General features: G+C 41.8%; 1 protein-coding gene across 16 annotated transcripts in view; it reads left to right on the top strand.

The window, feature by feature from the left end:
• The window catches only part of REPS2 (RALBP1 associated Eps domain containing 2), a 397176-nt gene that overhangs the window by 18603 nt on the left and 351816 nt on the right, over positions 1-26757 (top strand). For 7 of the 16 annotated variants that reach the window (XM_045777999.2, XM_045777987.2, XM_045777994.2 and 4 more), the window contains exon 1: positions 15786-16115. In XM_045777999.2, the coding sequence (XP_045633955.2) occupies positions 15882-16115 (234 nt within the window). In that variant the 5' untranslated portion in view covers positions 15786-15881. Of the gene's footprint in view, positions 1-15140; positions 15408-15784; positions 16116-26757 lie in introns of those variants that run through there. The other 9 variants (XR_006776249.2, XR_006776252.2, XR_006776253.2 and 6 more) reach the window with 2 other exon arrangements.

The raw sequence follows: 26757 nt of genomic DNA, 5'->3' as shown, positions 1-26757 counted from the left end.
CTTCTCTGATGAATTATAGGTATAAATATTCAGATATGTGTATCTATAATACGGAATCTTTATATTATATGTCTCCTGTGCTTTAACTAAGCCAGACATATGAAATTCAAGGATGACACAACAAAGAAATGGAGACATTTAGTAAGATGATGCATAGATTTAAAAGAATTAATTAATTAATTAATTTTAGGAATCTCTACACCCGATGTGGGGCTTGAACTCACGACCCTGAGATCAAGAGTTGTGTGCTCCTCCCACTCAGCCAGCCAGGCACCTCATAAATATTTACTTTTTAAGCCTGTGCTGAATTTGTTTAAATTTCATTTATCCTTATGAAAATCTGGTTTTTACAGTTTCAGAAACACTCAAAACATACCCACTGTATCATGTGGGACATGCTTGAGTTATTAAACTGTTGGCCCCCCGCTCCAGGGTGGGAAAGAGAAACTCCTTTCCAGAAGCTTGGAAAAAGGCTGGAGAGCTGCCCCCTCTAACTGGACACCCAGATGGAGCTGCCTCGTGTGGTGCTATTCTCCAGAGCCACAGACTTCTGTTGGGGACTCGGATCTCCTTAAGAGAGAAGCAGTGAGAGGCAAGATTTGGAAAGGGCACCATTTGAGAAGGCTCAGCTCCGCCACTCTCTCTGCCAAGTCTTTCCATTTGCTTTTAACTGACAAGTCCAAGGTGATCATGGAATTTGCATGATGTAATTTAGTGCAAAAAAGCAGTAGCTCCCAGAGTGAAGTGTTGCCTGTTTGAGTCAGTGTGGATTGGTATGGGTGGGGGTTAAATTCCAAGCATGATTTAGGCAAAGGGGAGGAACGAGATTGTCACCTCAGCCACTACACATTGTTCTTCCTTTGCTCCTACAGTGTATGAGGAGCAAATAATCGGGAGGTGGTAGTGCCATGCTATTATTTATAAACAGTTTTTTATTGAGCCATATTTCACATACCGTAACATTCACCCTTTTAAAGTGTATAATTCAGCAGGTTTTAGCATATTCACAAGGTTGTGCAGACATCACTACTAATTCCAGAACATTTTCATCACCCCAAAAAGAAACCCATACCCGCTCACAGTCACTCCCTATTTCCCTGGAACTTGCCCCACCCAGCCCTAGGCAACCACTGTGTCTCTCTCTATTTGCCCATAATAGACATTTCATATAAATAGAATTATATAATACGTGGCCTTTGTGTCTGGCTTCTTTCACTTAGCATAATGTTTTCCAGGTTCATCCATGTTGTAGCATGTGTCAGTACTTCATTCTTTTTTATTATGGAAGAATATCTCATTATGTGCCTATACCACATTTTATTTATCTGTGCATCGGGGGGTTGTTTCCACTTTATGGATATTATGAATCATGCTGCTAGAAACCTTCATGTACAAGTGTTACGGGGACATATGTTTTCATTTCGCTTGGGTATATACCTAGGAGTGGGATTGCTAGGTCCTATGATAATTCTTTTTATTTTTTTAAAGATTTTATTTATTTATTAGAAAGAGAGAGAGACAGAGACAGCACACGAGTGGGGAAGGGGCAGAGGGAGAGGGAGAAGCAGACTCCCCGCTGAGCAGGGAGCCCAAGGACACAGGGCTTGATCCCAGGACCCTGAGATCATGACCTGAGTCAAAGTCAGACGCTTAACCAACTGAGCCACCCAGACGCCCCAGGCCCTATGATAATTCTGTGGTTAATTTTTTGAGGAGCTCAGACTTACTTCCAAAGTGGCTGCTCCATCGTACATTCTCATGAGCAGTGAGTATTCTAGGGTTCCGGTTACTGCATCGTCTCTAACACTTGTTACTGTCTGTCTTTTTGACGATAGCCATCCTAGTGGGTCATGCTATGTATTAGATGCCCTCTCATACGCTTGGCTCAACATATATTTTAAGCCAGTTGTTAAGAACCGTCCTTGAGGATGTAACAGGCTTGTGAAAGTTCTCTAATAGTGCTTTCCTAGAAGATCAGAAGTCTGTTGAGGCTTTGCTAGGTGGAATCTGGCTCCTGAAAGAACAGTTGTGTATTTTTTAAAAATACCCATTGGATTAAATGTAACAGCTGGGGGCGCCTGGGTGGCTCAATCGTTAAGCGTCTGCCTTCGGCTCAAGGCGTGGTCCTGGAGTTCTGGGATCCAGCCCCGCATCGGGCTCCTCTGCTTGGAGCCTGCTTCTTCCTCTCCCACTCCCCCTGTTTGTGTTCCCTCTCTCGCTGGCTGTCTCTCTGTCAAATAAATAAATAAAATCTTAAAAAAAAATAAAAAAATAGATGTAACAGCTGGCTTAGGTCAAAATTGAGAATAAATTTCATGAACTCAAAAATGTTTCCAATTTTTCTGTTGCACAAGGCCATGGATTAAAGCCTCGTTGTGCATTAAGGCCTTTTCCTATCAATTCAAGTACAGTACTCTGGTTCCAACATGGAAATAATTACAGAGGTGATAAGCTCTTTTTTTAAATCCACTGTTGTTGTTTTCATAGTTACTGAGTTGGCATGTGTAGTAATATGGAAACCCTTTGCAAATATGTATTGCCCCAAGAGGTTCCAAAGCTAAAAAAAAAAAAAAATCCAGCTTATTAGTGGGTGCTCCTGTTAATAGCTCCCACTTGAGTTAAGGGTGGGATCTTGTAGAGATAATATACCACATGTGAAATAAACATCCTCTTCAAAATGAACATATCCTTCTATGTTCCAGTGCAGAAGGAAGGCAGGCGCGGTGGGCCAGACATGTTGAACTTCCTCATGCAGTCACATTCTAAAACAACAAGAAAATCTGAGGAGTTGCCAGAAATTTCACTATTTTCAAAGAGAAAAGCATGACCTAATATTGTTATTTTGTTTAACATTTCTGTTTAATGTTAACATTCAAAACCACTTAGATACAAAAAACACACCAAATACTTAGATACAGGAGTCCAGGTGAGAGCTTACATAATGGGATGAAGGATGGGACTGCTGAAAGGTGCTAAAAGGGTTGACATACTTTTATTTTATTTTATTTTTTTGAATGTTTCATTTTTATATCTTTCAATTTTTTTATTTAAAATTTTTTTTAGTAATCTCTACACCCAACGTGGGGGCTCAAACTCATGACCCCGAGACCAACAGTCAGATGTTCTACTGACAGAACCAGCCAGGTGCCCCAGGTTGACATACTTTTAAAATATTTTATTTTGGAAAATTTCAAACATAAAATATTAGAGAGATTGATATCATCCCTCCTCCCCCCTACCCATGGCTCAGCTTAAACACCTGTCAACATATTCCAATTCTTGTTTTAAACTAACCCCTCCCTACTTTTTTCTTTTGTGCCTGAGGATTTTAGTGCAAATTCAAGATATTACGTCGTTTCACCAGAGATAATACAGAATGCATCCATAAATGATAGTGTTGTTTTTTTCCCTCATAACCACTATGCCATTATGTTATCACACTTACAAAATAAACAATATATTTTTTTAAAAAAGATTTTATTTATTTGACAGAGAGAGACACAGCAAGAGAGGGAACACAAGCTGGGGAGTGGGAGAGGGAGAAGCAGGCTTCCCGCGGGGCAGGGAGCCCAAGGCGGGGCTCGACCCCAGGACGCTGGGATCATGACCCAAGCCCAAGGCAGACCCTTAATGACTGAGCCATGCAGGCGTCCCAAACAATATCTTTTAACATCATCAAATACTCAGTTTATATTCAGATTTCCTTTATGGCTGAAAGACTTTGTTTTTAAATTTTTTATTATGGGAAATTTTAGACATAAAGAGGCATAAAGATAATAATAATATGACCCCCATGTACCTATCACCCACTTTCAACAATCACCAACTCTAAATCATTGTTTCTTCCATAATCCCACATACTTTACCCCCTCATAGTTTTATTTTTCATCCATAAATAGTTCAGTGTGTATCTTTAAAAGGTAAGGACTCTTTTTCTTTAAGCATAACACAAGACAATTACCACATCTGAAAATATTAAACAATAATTACTATCACAAAATATCCAGCCTATGGTCAAATTTCCATATGTGTCATAAGTGCTACACATTTGTTTTAGCTTGTTTGAATCAGGATCCATATATGTGTCTTAAATCTCTTTTCACGTAGAGATTCCTCCTCTATCTCCTCCCGACCCTTGCAATTTGTTTGCTGAAGACACTGAACTGCCTTGTAGAGAATCCCACTGTCTGGCTTTGGCAGCTTGCTTCTCGGTGGTGGTGTCTAACGTGTTCCTCTGTCTTCTGAGTTTCCTCCCCATTAGTAGCTCTGTCTAGAGCAGCACTGTCCAATATGGTAGCTACTGGCCATGTGCGGTTATCGAGCACTTGAGATGTGACTAGTGACAAGGACTTTCTGCTTCACCAAACTTGAGTCAGACTCCTCTGAGTCCTCTTTCTGACTGGGTTCCAGCTTTGGGCTTTGTCCTTGGCCTGCTTAGTCCTGTTTTAGCAAGAATCTTATTGGGTGAGTTTCATGAAAATCTCCCACTCTTGTTTTTTTTTTTTTTAAGGTTTTATTTATTTATTTGAGAGAGACAGCGAGAGAGAGCACGGGTAGGGGGAGGGGTAGAGGGAGGGGTAGAGGGGGAAGGAGAAGCAGACTCTCCGCTGAGCAGGAAGCCTGATGTGGGGCTCGATCCCAGGACCTGAGCCGAAGGCAGACGCTTAACCCACTGAGCCACCCAGGTGCTAAAATTTTATTATTTATTTATTAAAAAAAAAAACCTCCCGCTCTGATATCTGATCAAGTTCCTCATCCCCTACCCTCAAAATCTTATCACCATGGCCCACCTTCAACAAGAATCCTGTTGAGTCCATCTTACAAGAATCCCCCTAGCCTTAATATTTCCTCTTTGTAATTTTCCATCCACTGATCCCTGCTCTGCTCCTTGGCTGTAAATCTCTCTTTGTCTTTCTTGCATTTGGAGTTGAGCCCAATTTCTCCCTCTACTGCAAAACCCCATTATAGTAGCCCCTCTTGACGAAGATTTGCCTTACCATCTTTAACAAGTGTCTGAGTTAATATTTTCTTTAACACTAGTCCAAATGGGATGTGCAGTAAGTATAAATTATATACCAGATTTCAAAGATTTAGTGCAAAAAAGAAATGTGAACTATCTCTTTAATAATTTTTATATTGATTTCATGTTGACATAATATTTTGACCATATTGGGTTAAATAAATATGGTTAGCAAACTTAATTTCACTTATCCCTTTTTAGTTGCTTTTATTATTATTTTCCTAATATGGAAAAAGATGTTTAATGCACCATTATTTAAATCATAAACAATTTGGGGAGAAGACTTTTAAATTGAGTAATAATAGAAAATAATCAAATTTAATGATGTGTCTACATAATGGGTTTTTTTTAAATTCTTCATTCCTTTTACTCCCCAGGATTAATTGCTCGCCAGAGTTACTATTGACATACACAGAGTTTTCTTCTTTCAGAAATGGGAATCAAATAATATATATTGTTCTGCCGTCTGCCTCATTCACAGGACATATCTTGGACATATTTCCATTGCATGACTTATTTTGATTGTCAATGTTTACATTAAGCTGTATTTTTCTTTAACTATATTCTTTTCTTAAATTTAAAATCAGTTAGCCACTTTTTAGTTGCTTTTAATGTGGCAACTGGAAGATTTGAGATACATAGTGGCTTGCATTTTATTTCTATTGGAGGGTGCTGAATTAGAGAGACTTGATGAAATTCAGTTTTGCTTTTTTGGCAAGTTGTATGTCATAGGTTATGTTGCGTATGTCTGGCTAGAAGCACATAACATCACACTCTTCTTGTGATGTTAGCAGTTGATGATCAGTGTTTGAATTTAATAATTAGGGGTTGCAAAAAACTGATATTTTAATTTTGTCATTTCTTCTGTAATTCTACCTCATCCACTGGTTCCTAGTGGTACACTTGGTAGGGAAGGCAAGATCAATATTTGATTCTCTCCCTTTATGTATTAATTCTCAAAATTATCAGTTGGCTCACAAGCCATTGATAGACTAAAAATATTTAGCAGTGCTTATTTTAATTTCCTTCTTAGAGCGATTTACAAAGCTTACATAGGAATGAAGATGCAGGTCTGTAAGGAAATTGAATACTATCTGATCCCAAACTGAGATAATAAGTGGAAGTCTTCAAGAATGTCAAGGTCATGAAAGACAAAGACTGAGGAATTGTTCCAGAAGAAAGGAGACCAAAGAGACATGACAGTTAAATGCAACTTGTGATCCTGGACCGGATCCTGGATGAGAAAAAAAATTTTTTTCCCCTTTTATGCTAAAGGACATTAATGGGACACTTGGTGACAATTGAATAAAGTTTGTGGATTAGATGATAGCTACTTTTCTGATTTTGATAATTGTACAGTGGTTATAAAGAGAATATCCTTGTTTTTTAGGAAGTGTACACTGAATTATTCAAGGGTAAAGGGAAATTATATCTGCAAAGAATTCTCAAATTTTAAGAAAATATACATATGGAGAGAGAAATGATAAAGCAAATGTGGAAACATCTGGGGGATTTGAGTGAGATATATACAGGAATTCTTTTTACTATTTTTACAATTTTCTGTGAATCTGAAATTACTGCAAAAAAGTTAATAAACTAAAATAATGCCTATGAATTAAAAAAATTACTGTCTGTTCTCATTGTAAGATTATAAATAGGTTGGTATCAATTTGAACTTAAAACCATATTAAAACACACTTTGAAAATTTGAGAGGAAGTGTGTGAAGAACAAGAGAGTAGTTAAAAACCAGTTCTGAGAAGAGTTGTGTAGTGGTTTAAAATGTGTCCACAAGTTCTTTGACATTCCTTTCAAGAGCTGGAGGTCAATTTCCCTCTTTTTGAGTGAGTTGGATTTAGTGACTTGCTTCTAATAAATAGAACGGAAGAAGTGGTGCATCGCTTCTAAGATCAGGTCATAAAAGACACTGTGCTTGCAGAAATACTCTGTCTTAGATCCCTAGCTCTGGAAGAAGCCAGCCGCCATGTCCTGAACTACTCAGGCAGCCTTGTGGAGATGCCCACATACGTGGAACTGAGGCCTCCTGTCAACAAACGTGTGAACCTGCCATCTTGGAAATGCATCCTCCAGCTCCAGTTCAGCCTTCAGATAACTGCAGCCCTGGCCAACAGCTTGGCTGCAATGTCCTGAGAGACTGTGAGCCAGAACCACTCAGCTAGGTCACTCCTGCATTCCTGATTTGCAGAAACCGTGAGATAATAAATGCTGTTGGTCAAGCTACTGTTATGCAGCAATAGATGACTAATACAATTCCATATCTTTTTAAAAGAGATTTATTTATTTATTTGACAGAGAGAGGGCAGGGGAGGGGCAGAGGGAGAGAGAGAATCCCAAGCAGACTCCCCGATGAGCATGGAGTCGGACACGGGGCTTGATCTCATGACCCTGAGATCATGACCTGAGCTGAAATCGAGAGTCAGATGCTCAACCGACTGAGCCACCCAGGCGCCCTTACAATTCCATCTCTTAAGCACCTTGAAATCAGACTGCCCAGACAGCTGCTTACATATAAAACTGATCTTTTCCACCACAGTCTGATATAATCTGTAAATCAGAGTAGATGTAGAGAGGAACATTTCCAAGACATTACCAAATCTACATTGTTCTTTTGGAAACTATTACTGAGATTATGGTACTTACTCAGAAGTCATGAGGAAATAGCTAAACTAAAATGTAAGTTTTTAGTGACTGACTGAAACTCCTAGAGAAGAGAATTAAAGACATGAGTTAAAATGTAAATAAGACATGAAGTTGAAAATAAAATCATGTTATGAAAGTAGGTTTAAACTAGGAGGAGATTTGCCATTAGGAGTGGCAAAGGAAACATAAGCTTCTCACGAGAGGAAATCTTAGAAGGATACTTTTCCATTGTATTTCTAGTACTTTCTGGGTGGTTCTGATTTCTCCCTTGATTTAAATCAATTATTGGGGTGCCTAGGTGGTTCAGTCAGTTAAGCGTCCAACTCTTGGTTTTGGCTCAGGTCATGATCTCAGTGTCCAGGGATGGAGCTCAGCGCTCAGTGTGGAGTCTGCTTGAGATTCTCTCTGTTTCTCCCTCTTCCTCTGCCCCCTTCCACTCATGCTGTTTCTCCTCTAAAATAAATAAAAAATAAATCAATTATTTATTGAGCACCAGATGGTTAAGAAGTGCTCCTTGTCCTTGAAATGCTACTTGGAAACATCTTTGACAGTGAAAAAGGTTGTTTCAGGCTCATTGTCTTTATTTAGTTCCTTTGTTTGTTTCTATGGTTCTGTATTTGAGAAACAGTTTTCTTATTTAAAATTTATCTCCAGAGAGAAGGGAAGTTAATGTTTCACAGAACAGATATCGCTGTGGACCTAAATCAGTTAATGGGAATTGTGATTTATGTATCTGCTGTCTCCTACGGGTTGCAACACCTCCAACAAAACGTGATAAACACGTTTCTGGCCTTGCAAGGCCGAGACTCAGGTACTAGAAAATCCAGTAGTCACATCAGTTTAGTCAAAGTAGAAAGGGCAGGAAAGAAAAATGAAGAATGAGGCCATAATCCGTATTCACCATAAAAGGATTCTGTTTGCAGTGCAGGAAAAGTGGTCTTTGTTTATGGAGTATAAGACTATACATACTCTACTGAGAGCACTTAAATATTTACAGATTGACTTGTGCTGCTCATGCTTTTTCCATGAGATGTGAGTCATATCATTCTCTGATGTAAAATCCTGGCTCAGGTTGGAATCTCCGGGTGCAGAAACTGAGATTGGGATTCTTGTGTAAGTGCCTCGTTGAGGGAATGCTCTCAGGGAAAGGGGAATGAAGGAAGCAGGGTGGAACAGGAGAAGGAGGTAAGCAAGGAAGCAGTCTCAGCTGAGGACTTGCTTCAGTCTGATCCCACAGGCACTATGAAGCATGATTTGTACCACGGAGGTGGTCTCACCTTAAGGCGAAGGGCTGGCCTTTTATACTTTATTTCAGTCAGCCATTGGCTATGGGTTTGTCCGTGGGGGGTGGGGTGTAGAGGTGTAACCTCCCTGAGGCCGCTCCAGGTTGGTTGAGGGGAAGTCTCCAAAGAAGGGAGCAGCTGTGAACCATTAGCAGACAATACTTCCTGGTGGGTGCATTGCCCAGTGACAGGAATCTTGGCAGTGAACCAACAGTGTCTACAATAGGTTTGAAATTTTTATGTGGTAGTTATGTCAGAATTTGGGTAGATGTTCCCCAAACCCATTTCTTCTTCCTGGCTCTATATGTCGACTACATTTCCCAGACTCCCTTGCAGTTTGCTGCAGCCACATGACTCAGTTCTAACCAATGGAAAGCAGGGAGAAGTGATATATGCCCCCTCTGGCCCTGGGCCATAAAACCCCTGTGTAAGCAATCTTAAATGCTCTCTCTTTCCAGCTCTGTTGAGCTCTCTCTTTCTTTTTATAACTGCCAGATGCAGAGCATGTAGTGGAAGACTGTGAGGTCCCACGGGATGGAGGACCTACTAGCTAGTGTCCTTGAGTGAACACAAAGAGAACCACTCTTCTGCACAGACCCTTGTTGGACTGTGACCGGAGCAAGAAATAAATTGTTGTTATGTTAACCCGCTGAGATTTTTCAAGTTGTTTGTTTCAGTAGTTAGCCTACCATGATTCATTTAGTGAACCCTCTATCTTTCAGAAATCTGAACAGCTTCTGAAAATTTTATTTTCCGAATTCTATCCATCTCATCATTAATAATCCTTGCTCAAATCTGTGGTGACCAAAGGGCTGAAGAACTCAAGTAAGAATTTTTGCTTATTCCTTCAAAACATAGAAGAAAGCTCTGACAGTATGCTTGAGTATTATGGGTGAATTTTTAAAGCACCATGAAAATATATGGCTAGGATAATTATTATTCAAAATCCTGTTCAGGGAGACCAAGCAGGAAGCTGCTTTCTCAAGGTTAGACAGCTTGCTATTGTTAACAAGTGGTGACAGCTGTTGGCTACGGTTTGTCTGACATAACTATTGGGCTTGCCCAGTGCATAGAAAGCTTTTTAATGTTTCTGTTCAGCCATTCCCAGGGCTACCATGGATAGAGGCGAGCTATCTGATACCTTACTTAAGAGGCCAGCAGGGCTACTGAGAACAAACTCTCTGTTCCTTGGGAATAGCCACCTTCTCAATTTGTCAAGCTTTTGCTTCAGAGGATGGAGTTGCTACAGGAAGGAAGAGGGCACATTCTCCCTCTCTCTCTCTCTCTCTCTCACATGCACACACACACACCAGGGTGAATATAGTATATAATTTCATCGATGTTCAAAACTGGTTTATGGGAGACAATAACTTGTAAGATTTCATTGTGGTTAGTGGTTTGCAGAGCTTACAGGGGGCCAAGTACTCCAACTGCTCTCTCACTATGAGTGTAGAATGAATTGGGTGGGTCCATGTGGACCACATCAGCTTTCCTGTTGCTGGAATTGAATTGGAAATTCAGATTGGTTTGTGGCCACAATCAGGCTTTTTCTTACTTTCTCTACCTCTTTCCTTCTCCACCTCAGAGAAAGCCTACAAAGCAGACCTTTACCTGGCAAGCTGCAAGGACACTGCTGTCTTACGCCCATCAAATCCCACAAGTGGGTATGGAGAGTGACCTCAAACTCGGCATGCTTTCTATGTGAAATTGGGTAGAGTGGAGTCCTCTCTGAGGGCAACAGAATTCAAGGGTGTTGGTGGCGGGGAGAGAGGTTAAAAGAGAGAGAGGAGTCAAGAAAGAGAGAAAGAGAAACAGAGAGAGCGAGACAGAAAGAGACAGACATTGTTAAAAATCAGGAATGATCAGTTTCTTCTCCCTTCCATCACTTCTTCCATAGAGAAGAGAAAATGAGAGGAGCTGGGAGAAGTGCCAATGTTACTTCATCATACTCCCTCCTGGGGAGTAGAGAGGAAATTTCTCAAGAAAAAATGCGGCCAGGGGAATAGGATTCCCTCTCACACTGTCAAAGATCTTTCTTCACTTCCAGAAAAAAATCAGTCAAACAAGTGATTATTTAGTGTTTACATTGGTCAGTCCCTCATTAAGTAATTTTTAAAGTTCACAATCTTTGAAATACAATCTCGAGAATCTCAATATCACTCACGAAAATTCTGAAGCTCAGAGAAGCTGAATAGAATTCTGTGTACCTCCCCTGCCTAGGTAACCTATAAATTGGCTGTAGGTATAAGAAAATATTAGGTCTCAAAAAAGAAAAGAAAAGGAAAGAAAAGAAAAGATTAGGTTTCCATACTATAAAACAGGAATCAGTAAATTTTTCCTGTAAATGTCCAGAGACCTTAAACAATGACTCAACTTTGCCATTCTAACGTGAAAACCACCACAGACAACACATAAATGAAGGGGCCTGGCTGTGTTCCAGTAAAACTCTACTTATGAATACTGAAATGTGAACTTCATATAATTTTTACATGTCCTGAAATATTATTCAGTGTACAGAAAGCACTATTTTTCAACCATTAAAAAATGTACCACCGAGAGGGCGCTTGAGTGGCTCAGTCAATTAAGCCTCCGACTCTTTTTCTTTAAAGATTTGTTTATTTATTTTAGGGGAGGAGGGGCAGAGAGAATCTCAAGTAGACTCCCTGCCGAGTGCAGAGCCTGAGCTAGGGCTTGATCCCAGGACCCTGAGATCATGACCTGAGCTGAAATCAAGAGTGAGCCGCTGAACTGAATGAGCCACCCAGGCGCCCCAAGTGTCTGACTCTTGATCTCAGGTCAGGTCTTGATCTCAGGGTCAGTGAGTTCAAGCCCTGAGTTGGGCTCCACGCTCAGCGAGAAACCTACTTAAAAAAAAAAAAAGAAAAAAGTACAACCTGGGTCACCTGGCTGGTCCTATCAGTAGAACGCATGACTCTTAATCGTGGGGTCGTGAATTCAAGCCCCACGTGTGGTGTGGAGTTTACTTAAAAAAAAAGTACAACCCTTTCTTAGCTCATGAGTCATACAAAACCAGATGACTGAGGCGCCTGGGTGGCTCAGCTGGTTAAGCATCTTGATTTCAAGCTGACTCTTGATTTCAGCTCAGGGCTCAGGGCTGTGGGATCAAACCCCGCATCGGGTTCCATGCTGAGCATGGAGCCTGTTTGGGACTCTCTTTCTCTCTCCCCCTGCCCCTCTCCCCACTCTCTCTCTCTCTCCAAAAATAAGATTAAAAAAAAAAACCAGACAACTGGTCCTAGTTTTCCAACCCCTGCTTTAGGAAACTCTTCCCTACAGGTAAACAGGACCTTGTTCTGAGTTTGTTCAGTTGTCATCTTTATGCAGGGCACTGATGCTGGATTTAAAAGGAAGAAGCAGGGGCGCCTGGGTGGCTCAGTCGTTAAGAGTCTGCCTTTGGCTCAGGGCGTGATCCCAGAGTCCTGGGATCGAGCCCCACATCAGGCTCCCCCCCCACCCCCCTCTCGGAGCCTGCTTCTTCCTCTCCCACTTCTCCTGCTTGAGTTCCCTCTCTCGCTGGCTGTCTTTTTTTTTTTTTTTAAGATTTTATTTATTTATTCGACAGAGATAGAGACAGCCAGCGAGAGAGGGAACACAAGCAGGGGGAGTGGGAGAGGAAGAAGCAGGCTCATAGTGGAAGAGCCTGATGTGGGGCTCGATCCCAGAACACCAGGATCACGCCCTGAGCCGAAGGCAGACGCTTAACCGCTGTGCCACCCAGGCGCCCCAAGTCTTTCTCTCTGTCAAATAAATAAATAAAATCTTAAAAAAAAAATAAAAGGAAAAAGCAAAACTTAAAGACTCTGTCTTGGCTATTCCTGAATATACAATTGACCCTTGAACAACACAGGTTTGAACTATGCCGGTCCACTTTCATATGAATTCTTTTCCATAAATATAGTGCAGTATTGTAAATTGCATTTTCTCTTATGATTTTCTTAGTAACACTTTTTTCTATCTTAGTTTATTGTAAGAACATAGTATATAATACATATATAAAACATATGCTAATCAACTGTGTTTGCTATCGATAAGGCTTCTGGTCAACAGTAGGCTATTAGTTAAGTTTCTGGAGAGTCAAAAATTATACGTATATTTTCAAGTGCATGGGTGTCAGTGCCCCTAACCCCTGCCTTGTTTAAAGGTCAACTGTGTTATCATTCTGGCCTCTCTAGCCATGATGGAGCCCAAACGAGTGTGTAAGTTTAGAACTGCAAAAAGTAAAAAGAAATTCTCTTCTAAAACATTCTTGTTTACTGTCAGCCTTAAGGGATATGAGTGTTTCTAGTTATTATATTCTTATCTGTGTTTACTCTGAAGTTTGATAACTATTCTTTTATTCAAAAAACTGTTGTAGAAATAAAGAACAGTACTTGGCATTCCTTAGATATTAAAACATTTTAAAAATGCCATATTTTCCTGGGTGTCCTGGGTGTAATCGTTACTGTTGGTGGGTCCCTTCTGCTTCTTGTCCTCCATTGAGCAGCTTTCCTCTGGCATCCCAGAGCCCCAGAAAGGCTGACCCCTTCCCTCCCACTCCAGCCCGCTGTCCCACACTCACCACTTCCTTGGCACCAAGTCTCTGGGGGCTCCTCCTGTGAGCCCCCCTCTCTGTCCTGTCCTTTTTCCTCCCTCAGTCTCTCCCATTTGTAACATCCATCTGGGTACCTTCTTCATTAAACCTTCCTGGCTGGGCTCCGGCTTGTGGATTTTCTGTCTTCTCTAAACTCCTACAGCACTTAGCCCAGGGTATGCGATTTAGCACTTAATTATATATTGTCTTTTATTGTTTGTTTTTATTTGTTGTGTTAGTTTTGTCTTTTCCAGCGAAGCTGCAGATTCCTTGAAAAGAACACATCTTGTATCTGTTTTAATTCCTCACAGTACTCCAGTAGGGACACAGTTAATACTTCCTGTTCTACCAATAAGTGCTGCTTGATGGATAGGCACAGATGTTAGACTTTCTACGCCTTTCTGCAGTATCTGTGGTGCTGATGAATATCTGTCAAATTTATTAAACTGAGTTGAGTAATGAACAGCAGCTCCGAATCTAGTATTCAGTTGAGTAAGTCACACCATCTCTGTATCCATTTTCTCATCTGCAAAATGAAGATGAAAATGTTTTCCCAACCTACCTCAGAGAGTTGCTGTGAGACTTAAACGAGATAATGTAACTTTGAACTGTATGAATGTCAGGGATTATTACACCTCACATTTCTTTTCCCAGGTGTTACAGGGAAAAGTAGGGTTTGGCTTTTATCACAAAGGGTGGGTCCCTTTCTAACCTCCATTAGAATGGTGGGTCATTCTCAGGGAATCCCGAGTATGACTAAAAAGGTAGGAAGAGAGTAAACATGATATCTTGGCTTCCAGTTTTCCTGAGAAATTATTACGGTTGTGGAAAATACAGTGGGTGGTTAGATTTTGAAATGGAAATTCCCCAGCTAAGATAGTGTTTGCTGCTTCTTACTTCACTACCCTTTCTGTACTCTTGTCTGCAAGCTTATTGCTGTCTTAATTCTCTCCTGGCAGGTCTAAAGCAAAATGTGGAAAATCTTAGGAAATCTTAGTGAAGAGATGAGAACTGCCTGCTTTTGGAGTGGATCCTCTTCTCTATTTCATGTCCTTAGATTCCAAAAGGAAAATCTTACTCTGGCCATCAACTGACATAATTTTTCTTCTTCTTTCTTTTTAAAACCTTTTATTTATTTATTTTAAATAAACTCTATGCCCAACGTGGGGCTTGAACTCACGACCCCAAGATCAAGAGTCCTATGTTCTACCTACTCAACTAGCCGGGCGCCTTCATAATTTTTCTTCTTATGTATTCCTTCCCCCTCTATGGCCTGTTGATTTTTTCCCAGTCTTCCTGTCCTTCCTCCTTATTTTAGTTGACCAAAATACCAAAGTATATTTGTTATCATCAGTGCTATTTCTTGAGATAGTTTCTATTTTTAATTAAAATAAAATTATTTGGGGTGAAAGATTTATGTATCTCTTTAAAATAAAATGTATTTTTATTAGTGCTTGCTTAATCCTGGACTTATTTTTTCTTTGTTAGTGTTTCATATATATATATATTACATATTCTTCTTCCCAGGGCTCCTTTTACTCTTACTACTCTAGTATTTAACACTAACTGATGCTATTCCTTTTAAAGGTTCAACTGCAGGTTTGAGTCAGACCTGAGAAGGTGGCCTAACCTCATTACCCCTGTGAACGCTATGGGCAGTCACTGGGACCTAGTTCGTATGGAGATCACTGTCCTCCAGCTTTTTCAGGACAGAAGCGCTACTGCGACGAAAAAAACGGAAGCTTAATTTCTCGTGCCTCCTCCCTTTTCTGTGAAGGGCGCCGCACCTGCTCCAACGTTCTAGGGAGGAATCACCACAGCTTTCTCCGACCCCTGAAAAGCGCCATACTCCAGGTGGGTCTAGTTGTCTCCCTTCCCAACCAGGGAGGAGAGCCAAAGTCACTCTTCCCGGGCTGGGTGGGCGCGCCAACCGCAGGCCCCCGCCCTCGGGGTCTGGGGATTGAGGGCGGGGCAGGTGACCCGCCGCCGGGTGGGCGGCCCGCGGAGTTAGTTACCTGGCGAGGCGCGGGGCGGGGCGAGGTGGGGCGGGGTATATGGTGGGGGCGGGGCCGGGGTGCGATCCCAGGCTGCCATTGGTCCACTCCGCGCCTGTCTCCATGTGCCGCGCGGCGGAGGCACAACATTCAAGTCCGGGGGCGGGGCCGGCGCGCGCCTGGAGGAAGCGGCAGCGCGGCAGCTGCGGGGCGTGGGGGCGGTGGGGGCGGTGGCGGCGGCGGCCGAGGCCGAGACCGAGGCGGCGGAGGCTGAGGCGAAGGCGGTGGCTCCTCACCCGGTGACGGTGCTCCGCCGGACCCCCTTCTGGGCCCCATGGAGGCGGCGGCGGGCGGGGGCTGCGGCTCCGGGCAGCCGCTGCTGCTGAGCGAGGGCGAGCAGCAGTGCTACTCCGAGCTCTTCGCGCGTTGCGCCGGCGCCGCAGGCGGGGGCCCTGGGTCCGGGCCCCCTGAGGCCGCTAGGGCAGTCCCCGGCGCGGTCTCCGCAGCAGCGGGCCCCGTGGCCGACCTGTTCCGCGCGTCGCAGCTGCCCGCCGAGACGTTGCACCAGGTAGGTCTCCGCGCCCCCCTGCCACAGCAGGTCTCTGGGGACCATTTCTGTGGGGATAAGGGGGCGGGGTGGGGCGATAGGGCTGCCCAAGGACCTGGAGGCCTCGGCCAGGTCGAAGTCGGGGATGGCGGCGACGCCCTTGGCCCCCGGGGAACACCGGCCTCCTCAGCAGCTCAGGAGTGCTGGGTGCGCTCCGCGTCTTCCTCCCCTGAGACAGACTGATACTCGTTCCCCTCCCCCGGCCATTGCTGGGGCTCTGCAGTCGCCCAGACCCAAAGTTTGCCTTGTTCTGGAAGTGGTGTTTGTTTTGGCTGGTGTCTGGTTTAACCTCTGCTCGCCGCTCCTGCCTTTACCTCTCCTGGGTGGGTGGAAAGGGGTAGGCGCTCAGGGTGACTTTCTGGGATTCGAACTTGAAGTGTGCTTGTGTGTGTGTGTGTATATGTATGTATTTGAATGTATATAGAGCCAGGGGCCCAGAGCTGAACGTTGTCCGCCCTATATATATGTAATATATATCTATACTATATGTAATTGCTCTTTAACATATTTCTAGATATTGGTATTAAATTTGAAAGCCTTAATAAGTTGCAGAGCAGGGACAAAGGGCTGCAAGAGGATGTCTGTCAAGGCAAAGCCAAGCTTACTGTTTGGGGCTAGAGATAGACCCCAGACATCCACCATAGGAGACAGCTGTAGTTTCCCATCTTATTACTTGGACTTGAAATAGAACTGAAAAGTAATGTGTGTCATAGCTACCTCCTTTTAGCTGCTCCATACCTGGAAAAGGAGGAGGGAGTGATCCACAGCACATGCTGTTTTTGTTTTGTGCTTTCCTTGGAGCTTGGAGAAAGACTACTTGATAAGCATCGTCTTTTGATGTCACCAGGCTTTCATGTTGATAAGATTCTTAATATCAGGCCCAAAACATGAAGCTTTTTTAAATTAATTTTTTAAGTTTTAATTTTAATTCCAGTTAACATACAGTGTTATATTAGTTTCGGGTGTACAATATAGTAATTTAGTACTTCCATACATCATCCTGTGCTCATCAGGACAAGTGCACTCTTTAATCCCTGTCACCTATTTCCCCCATCCCCCCACCCCCTCCCCTCTGGTAACCGTCAGTTTGTTCTCTGTAATTAGGAGTCTGTTTCTTGATTTCTCTCTCTCTCTTTTCCCTTTGCTTGTTTTATTTCTTAAATTCCACATATGAGTGAAATCATATGGTACTTGTCTTTCTCTGACTGACTTATTTTGCTAAGCATTATACTCTAGCCCCATCCATATCATTGCAAATGGCAAGATTTCGTTCTTTTTGATGGTTGAGTAATATTTCTTTATATATATTATTTATAATAAATATATATATTACTTATAGTAAATATATATGCTATTTATGGTAAATATATATTTACTTGGGCTGCTTCCATATCTTGGCTGTTGTAAAGAATGCTGCTATAAACTATAAACATAGGGGTGCATGGAAATGAAGCTTTTCTTAAAAACAATAGTATGAAAGTTAACATCAATTGAATATTTAGAGTAGGAAGTGGTATTTTAAAATCTAGTTCTAGAGGATTAGTGAGGGTTTTGTGGCTCACTTGCAATGTCACTGTATCTGTAGGTTATTTTTTTTTCTTACCACTAAAGACTGCGCTTTATACTGCTGGAGCATGCATATGCCTATATGTTTGTGAGCATAACTTTAGCCACTCTGTAATCTTTCACCTTTTAAAGAGGATTTCTGAAAATGTAATTAATATTCATAGAACTTAGCATGGTTGTTTAGCCCTTAAGAAGTCCTTTGTATGTAGAAAGTTCTGCAATTGCTGTTCTGTGGTTGAGCTGAACTAGGTAGACAAAAAGTCCGTGTCTTATTTTTTTTTAAGATTTTATTTATTTATTTGACAGACAGCCAGCGAGAGAGGGAACACAAGCAGGGGGAGTGGGAGAGGAAGAAGCAGGCTCCTAGTGGAGAAGCCTGATGTGGGGCTCGATCCCATAACGCCGGGATCACGCCCTGAGCTCACGCCCTGAGCCGAAGGCAAACGCTTAACGACTGTGCCACCCAGGCGCCCTGAAAAAAGTTTTTTTTTTTTTTCGAATTGGGGAGGGGACTTTCCTGGTGTTAGAATCCATGCTCCCTTGAAGTATATATGATTTAGAAAGAACCCAAGGCACAGTGCATTTGCATGAGTGAGTGTATATTCTTGATGTCCAGTTGAAACCTGCTTGTAGAAGACTGCTTCAGATGTTGGCAAAGGGAGACATGCCTAGAAGATTGCTTGTAGTAAATCTCTCAGAGCTGTAAGTTTTCTTATTCAGCCCAGCAAAATAAAATACATCCTTCCCCATTCATCTAATATAATTGTAATAATCCAGTATTCTTCATACGGGTAAAAACATCAGAGGGGTGCCTGGGTGGCTCAGTCATTAAGCGTCTGCCTTCAGCTCAAGTTGTGGTCCCGGGGTCCTGGGATCGAGCCCTGTGTGGGGCTCCCTGCTCAGTGGGGATCCTGCTTCTCCCTCTCCCTCTGCCTGCTGCTCCCTCTGCTTGTGCTTATTCTCTGTCAAATAAATAAATGAAATCTTAAAAAAAAATGAACATCAGAGGCATCCTGGACAGGAAAGTGTAATCAGAAGAGATTCAAACAAAGCTAGCAGTCAGCAGCCACCTAATTTTACCAGCCATTTTAGTGGTGTGTGGTGTGGTGTGTCGTGTCGTATCTTGGTATGTGTGTGCATGCTCCATTTACCTCAATTTGCATTTCCCCATGAGTGTATTAGCCATTCTTTATTTTATTTTTTAAAAATTTTATTTATTTATTTGAGAGAGAGAGGGAAAGCATGAGCAGGGGGAGAGGCAGAGGGAGAAGCAGACTGCCCACTGAGCAGGGAGCCCGATGCGGGGCTAGATCCCAGGACTCTGGGATCATGACCTGATTTAAAGGCAGATGCTTAACTGACTGAGCCACCGAGGTGCCCCTAGCCATTCTTTAAAACAAATGTAGACATTTTTAGCCTTTCCCTGTTAAACAGGAACCTGTAAGTTCAGAATTAAGTGGCCCAACAGGTATAACTGCCCAAATCATGGAGTCACTAACCATCCCTGGTAATTTCTATGGTAACAGCCAGATTTTTTTTTTCGTAAGTATATAATTAAGATTACTATAACATTTCAGGCAAGGCGAAAATCTTACCTGGAGTAAATGTTTTACAAAAATACTTAATTGTGTCTCCTTCTTGCAGTAAAAAAAACCCACTACTATACCTGTTACTTTGTCATGAAAATGAGTTACATTAAGGATTTTTTCCATTGAAATGTATATATATATGTTTTAATAGATTTAATTTTTTCAGAGCAGTTTTATGTTCACAGCAAAATTATGGGGAAGGTGCAGAAAATTCCCATACATCCCCTACCAGTGCACATGCACAGCCTCCCCCATTATCAACATCCCTCACCAGACTGGTACATTTGTTATAGTCGACATTGACATTGACATATTATTATTGCCCAAAGTCCATAGGCTGCATTAGGGTTCACTCTTGGTGTTGTACATTCTACATTTAAAAAAAATATATTTATTAAGACTTAATTTTTTATTTATTTAATTTTATTTGAGAGAGAATGAGAGAGAGAAAGAGAGAGAGAGAGCATGGGGGGGGAGGGTCAGAGGGAGAAGCGGGACTCAGTCCTGGGACTCCAGGATCATGACCTGAGCTGAAGGCAGTTTCTTAACCAACTGAGCCACCCAGGTGCCTAAAACTTAATTTTTTTAGAGCAGTTTTAGGTTAATAGCAAAATTGAGGGAGAGGTGCATAGGGTTCCCATATACCCCCTCGTCACACACATACACAGCCCTCCCCATTAGGAATACTCCCTTCCAGAGTGGTACATTTGTTACAATTGGTGAACCTACATTGACATATCATAATTACCCTGAGCCCATAGTTTATATTATGGTTCACTCTTGGTGTTGAACATTGTATGGGTTTGGACAAATGTATAATGATATGTATTTATCATTAAAATGTCATACAGAATAGTTCCATTGACCTAAAAATCCTCTGTGCGCTGCATAGTCATCCCTTCCACGTAGCTCTAACCCCAGGCAACCACTGATCTTTTTACTGTCTCTATAGTTTTGCCTTTTTAAGAATGTCTTATAGTTAGAAGAACACAGTATGTAATCTTTTTAGATTGGCCTCTTTCATTAATAATATGCATTTAAGATTTCTCCATGTCTTTTCATAGCTTGATGGTTCATTTCTTTTTAGTGCTGAATAATACTTCATTGTCTGGATGTACCAGAGTTTATTTATCCATTCATGAACTGGAGGATATCTTGGTTGCTTTCAAGTGTTGGCAGTTATAGATCAAGTTGCTATAAACATCTGTGTGCAGATTTTTGTGTGGACTCAAGTTTTCAACTCCTTTGTGTAAATACCAGGGAGTGTGATTGCTGGATTTTATAGTAAGAGTGTCTTTAGTTTTCCAGGAAACTGCCAAACTGCCTTCCAGAATGGCTGTATCATTTTGCAGCCCCCTCAGCAATGCATGAGAGTTCATGTTTCTCCATATTCTCACCAGCATTTAATGATATCAGTGTTTTTGATTTTGACCATAGGAACATAGTGGTATCTCGTTGTTTTAATTTGCAGTTCCCTAATGACATGATGTTGAGCATCATGTCATAAGCTTATTTGCCATCTTGAATTATATTTTAATGCATCACAATAGCCTATTTTGAAAAGGTCTTTTGGTCCTATTTTTACAGTATTTATGTTCATTTGCTGATTTATTTTAAAAGCCAGACCAGTACTAGGTGACAATGGTAGAACACAACCCTTTAAAATAGAAAAAAGAAAATATGAATGTCTGAGAAACATAGTTTTTGTTTTAAGACAAAGAACTACAAATGTTAGAATGATTGGTTTCTCAGGTCGTCAAGTATTTTGTTGGTGTTCAAAGGCCAGCATTTTACTAGAAGGCATAGGGTGGTGTGGTGGGAATCAGGTTTGCGTTTGGCATGCATTTGAGTTCCTGTTGCTCAAAATGGACAGTTCTAGGTGCTGAGGTTACAACAATGAATCAAACACAAATCTCTGTCTTCATAGAGTTTACATTCCAATGCATATGTTTTTTATTCTTCAGTTTATTTAAGAAACAATTTGAAATACAACCTCCAGAGGGGCACCTGGCTGGCTCAGTTGGTAGAGCACATGACTCTCTTTTTTTTTTTTTTAAAGATTTTATTTATTTATTCGACAGAAATAGAGACAGCCAGCGAGAGAGGGAACACAAGCAGGGGGAGTGGGAGAGGAAGAAGCAGGCTCACAGCAGAGGAGCCTGATGTGGGGCTCGATCCCATAACGCCGGGATCACGCCCTGAGCCGAAGGCAGACGCTTAACCGCTGTGCCACCCAGGTGCCTGTCTCTCTCTTTTTTTTTATTATTTGACAGAGAGAGAGAGAGCCCAAGCAGGAGGAGGGACAGATGGAGAAGGGAAGCAGGCTCCCCCCCTGAGCAGGAAGCCCCATGGGGGTCTTGATCCCAGGACCCCAGGATCATGACCTGAGCCCAAGGCAGATGCTTAACCACCTGAGCCACCTAGGTGCCCCAGAGCACATGACTCTTGATAAAGGGGTTGTGAGTTCAAGCCCCATGATGGGTGTAGAGCTTACCTTAAAAAAAAAAAGAGGAATATAACCTCTAGAAATAAAATATCTACCTTAAACTAGCAAGTTTTGTATTCGATGTAATGAATTAAAGTATATAGACTGATTTATAATATTTATCTTTTAGGATGGTGTTTTAGTCTCTGGGAATGCTGTGCATATTTGAAGTAGTCATAATTTGTTTTAGTTTTTATGATAGTCAACTCTTTTTTATTTTTAAATAGTCTATTTTTTAATGTTTTTTTATTATATTATGTTAGTCACCATACAGTACATCCCCGATTCTGATGTAAAGTTCGATGATTCATTAGTTGCATATAACACGCAGTGCACCATGCAATACGTGCCCTCCTTACTACCCATCACCGGTCTATCCCATTCCCCCACCCCCCTCCCCTCTGAGGCCCTCAGTTTGTTTCTCATAGTCCATAGTCTCTCATGCTTCATTCCCCCTTCTGATTAGCCCTCTTTCTTTATCCCTTTCTTCCCCTACCGATCTTCCTAGTTCTTATGTTCCATAGATGAGAGAAATCATATGATAATTGTCTTTCTCTGCTTGACTTATTTCACTTAGCATTATCTCCTCCAGTGCCGTCCATGTTGCAGCAAATGTTGAGAACTCGTTCTTTCTGATAGCTGAGTAATATTCCATTGTATATATGGACCACAACTTCTTAATCCAGTCATCTGTTGAAGGGCATCTCGGTTCCTTCCACGATTTAGCTATTGTGGACAATGCTGCTATGAACATTGGGGTGCATAAGGCCCTTCTCTTCACTACGTCTGTATCTTTGGGGTAAATACCCAGTATTGCAACGGCTGGGTCATAGGGTAGCTCAATTTTTAACTTTTTAAGGGACCTCCACACTGTTTTCCAGAGTGGCTGTACCAACTTGCATTCCCACCAACAATGTAGGAGGGATCCCCTTTCTCCACATCCTCTCCAGCAATTGTTGTCTCTTGCCTTGTCAATTTTTGCCGTTCTAACTGGCGTAAGATGGTATCTTAGTGTGGTTTTGATTTGAATTTCCCTGATGGCTAATGATTTTGAACATTTTTTCATGTGTCTGTTAGCCATTTGTATGTCATCATTGGAAAAGTGTCTGTTCATATCTTCCGCCCATTTTTTGATTTGTTTGTTTCTCGTGTATTGAGTTTGAGAAGTTCTTTGTACATCTTGGATACCAGTCTTTTATCTGTAGTGTCATTTGCAAATATATTCTCCCATTCCATGGGCTGCCTCTTAGTTTTTTTGACTGTTTCCTTGGCTGTGCAGAAGCTTTTTATCTTGATGAAGTCCCACAAGTTCATTTTATCTTTTGTTTCTCTTGCCTTTGGAGATGTGTCATGAAAAAGGTTACTTTGGCCGATGTTGTAGAAGTTGCTGCCTATGTTCTCCTCTAGGATTTTGATGGATTCCTGTCTCACATCGAGGTCTTCCATCCGTTTGGAGTTTATCTTTGTGTATGGTGTGAGAGAATGGTCAAGTTTCATTCTTTTGCATGTAGCTGTCCAATTTTCCCAGCACCATTTATTGAAGAGACTGTCTTTTTTCCACTGGATGTTTTTTCCTGCTTTATCAAAGATTAGTTGCCCCAAGAGCCGAGGGTCCATTTCTGGGTTCTCCATTCTGTTCCATTGGTCTATGTGTCTGTTTTTGTGCCAGTACCATGCTGTCTTTGTGATCACAGCTTTGTAGTACAGCTCGAAATCCGGCATTGTGATGCCCCCAGCTTTGTTTGTCCTTTTCAACAGTTCCTTGGAGATTTGGGGCATTTTCTGGTTCCATACAAATTTAAGGACTATTTGTTCCTAAATAGTCTATTTTTTAATTGGGATATAATTAACATGTAACATTATATTAGTTTCAGGTATACAACATAATGATTTGGTATTTGTATATTTTGTGAAATGATCACCTCAGTAAGTCTACATCCGTCACCACAGATAGCTAAACATTTTTTTGTGTGATCAGAACTTTTATGATATACTCTCCTAGCAACTTTCAAATATATAATATAGTATTAACTATAGTCACCATGCCGTACATTAAATCCCCATGACTTTTTTATTTTACATCTGGAAGTTTGTAACTTTTGATCATTTTCACCCATCCTTCCCCCACATATCTGTCCTCTGTATTTATGAGTTCAAGTTTTTTGTTTTTAGATTCCACATGTAAATGAGATCATATGGTGTTTGTCTTTCTCTAACCTGATGGTTAACTCTTAGACATTAAAGGGAATAGCTATAAAACACTGCTGATTCTGTAATAGCAGGGAAAATCATTGAATTGGAAAAAAGCCAATAAATGTCTGATCGTTTAAGCGGCTTTGATTGAGGTAAAGAAGTAAATCAGAGCTGCTAGAAGCAGGGGATATTTTAAAAATTCCTGTGCGCTGAATCAGATTTTTGTTTTTTTAAAAGATTTATTTATTTTAGAGAGAGAGAGCATGCAGGGTGGAAGGAGGGCAGAGAGAATCTCAAGCAGACTCCCCGCTGAGTGCAGAGGGTGTGGGGGCTCCATCCCACGACCCTGAGATCACCACCATAGCCAAAATCAGGAGTCCGACGTGGGTGGCTGGGTGGTGCAGTTGGTTGGGTGTCCAACTCTTGGTTTTGACTCAGGGCATGATGTTGGGGGTCACAAGATCAGTGCCGAGTGGGGCTCTGAATTCAGCGAGGAGTCTGCTGAAGTTCTCTCTCCCTCTCTCTCCACCCCTCCCTGTGCTTGCTTTCTGTCTTTCTCTAAAGTAAATAAGTAAATCTCAAAAAATAAAAAAAGAGTCGGTTGCTCAGGGCGTCTGGGTGGTGCAGTTAAGTGTCCGACTCTTAGTTTTTGGCTCAGGTCCTGATCTCAGGGTTGTGAGATTGAGCCCTGTGTCGGGCTCCCAGCTCAGCATGGAATGTGTTTGAGATTCTCTCTCCCTCTCCTTCTGCCCTTCCTGCTTGTGTGCATGCTCTCTTTCTCTCAAATAAATAAAATCTTTATTTTTTAAAAAGATTTTATTTATTTCTTAGAAAGTGAGAGAGATCACAGAGGGAGAGGGAGAAGCAGACTCACTGCTGAATAAGAGGAGAGCCTAATGCCAGACTTGATCCCAGTTCCCTGAGATCATGACCGGAGCCAAAAGCAGCCGCTTAACTACTGAGCCACCCAGGCGCCCCAGTAAATAAATCTTAAAAAAAAAAAAGTCTGAAGCTCAACTGACTGAGCCACCCAGGTGCCCCATGCATGGACTCACCTTTGGGAAGAAGTCCTATTGAAAGGTTTTCTTGTAATTCATTGAAGCAACTGTTTAATCATTAAAGAAAACTATAGGTGAAAGACAAAATTTTGTGAACTTTATCCATTGTTAGATTATTAGCCAGAACTGTTTTTTAAAAAATGCAAATAAGGCAGTTTTCTGTTTTTACATCTTTATATCATATCCCTTTGTAACATAGACTTTAAGGACATAGAGGCCAGAATACTAAAACAGTAAGAATGTATGCTATTTGAGATAGTGTTCTATTTTTTGTAAAAAAGAAAGAATGCCAGGGGCACCTGGGTGGCTCAGTCGTTAAGTGTCTGCCTTCGGCCCAGGGCATGATCCCAGAGTTCTGGGATCGAGCCCCACATCCGGCTCCCTGCTCTACTGGGAGCCTGCTTCTTCCTGTCCCACTCCCCCTGCTTGTGTTCCCTCTCTCCCTGGCTATCTCTCTCTCTCTCTGTCAAATAAATAAAATCTTAAAAAAAAAAAAAGAAAAAAGAAAGAATGCCAGCAGATATAGGAAGTTCCAGAGCCAAACTATTGTGTGGTTAAAAGAGGGACATTTGTGTAATAGTTGCTTGTTGACTCTTATAAGAAAAATACTTCAGGTGTGCAAAACTTAGAGGACTACCCAACAAATAAGTAAAACAGTTCATTCAGTGTGAAAGTTTCCTGTGGCCTCCTTCTCCGGTCCCATTCTCTTCCCTTCCAACCCCAGAGGTTACTGCTGTCCTGAATTTGGTGTGCATGAATTGAAAAAATGGGACAACTGGGTGGCTCAGTCGGTTAAGCGTCTACCACGGGCTCCAGTCATGATCCAAGGTCCTGGGATCAAGCCCCACATCGGGCTCCTTGCTCAGCAGGGAGTCTGCTTTTCCTTCTGCCTGATGCTTCCCTGCTGTGCTCTCTCTCTCTCACTCTCTGACAAATAAATAACATCTTTACAAAATAAAACAAAAAAATGTTAATACTTTTATTATTCGTGTGGATATTGTGTGTGTATCTGTACAGTGTGTGTGTGTGTGTGTATAGGTCACTAAAACAATATATTGTTTTGTGTGGGTTTTCAACTTTTTTTTTGAAGATTTTATTTATTTAGTTGACACACAGAGAGAGAAAGAGAGAGAGTGTACAAGTAGGTGGAGTGGCAGAAGGAGAAATAGGCTCCCTGCTGAGCAGAGAGCCCAACAGGGGTCTCCATCCCAGGACCCCGGGATCATGACGCAAGCTGAAGGCAGACAGGCGCTTAACTGACTGAGCCACCCAGGCACCCCTGTATGACTTTTCAACTTAAAATTAGGAGTATTGTAGTCTGTAACCTGCGACTTGTTTTTCCTCTCATTATTATGTTTTTGAGATTTGTCTTTGTTGACACATGTAGCTCTAGTTCATTTATGTTTCATTTTTAAAAATCTTCATTACCTGGGGCGCCTGGGTGGCTCAGTCGTTAAGCATCTGCCTTTGGCTCAGGGCGTGATCCCGGGGTCCTGGGATCGAGCCCTATATCGGGCTCTTCTGCAGGGAGCCTGCTTCTTCCTCTCCCACTCCCCCTGCTTGTGTTCCCTCTCTCGCTGGCTGTCTCTCTCTCCGACAAATAAATAAATAAAATCTTTAAAAAAAAATCTTCATTACCTATTTTACAGTGACTCATCATTATGGTGTTGTAGAGGCCTTTATGCCTGAGGGAAGTAGGTGGCATTTTTATT

The sequence above is a fragment of the Ursus americanus genome, chromosome X, assembly GCF_024610735.1.
Source record: "Ursus americanus isolate L20-20 chromosome X, mUrsAme1.1.p, whole genome shotgun sequence".
NCBI classification, from domain to species: Eukaryota; Metazoa; Chordata; class Mammalia; order Carnivora; family Ursidae; genus Ursus; species Ursus americanus.
The sequence above is the reverse complement of the archived record's forward strand: the minus strand, read 5'-3'. Positions and strand labels throughout refer to the sequence as shown.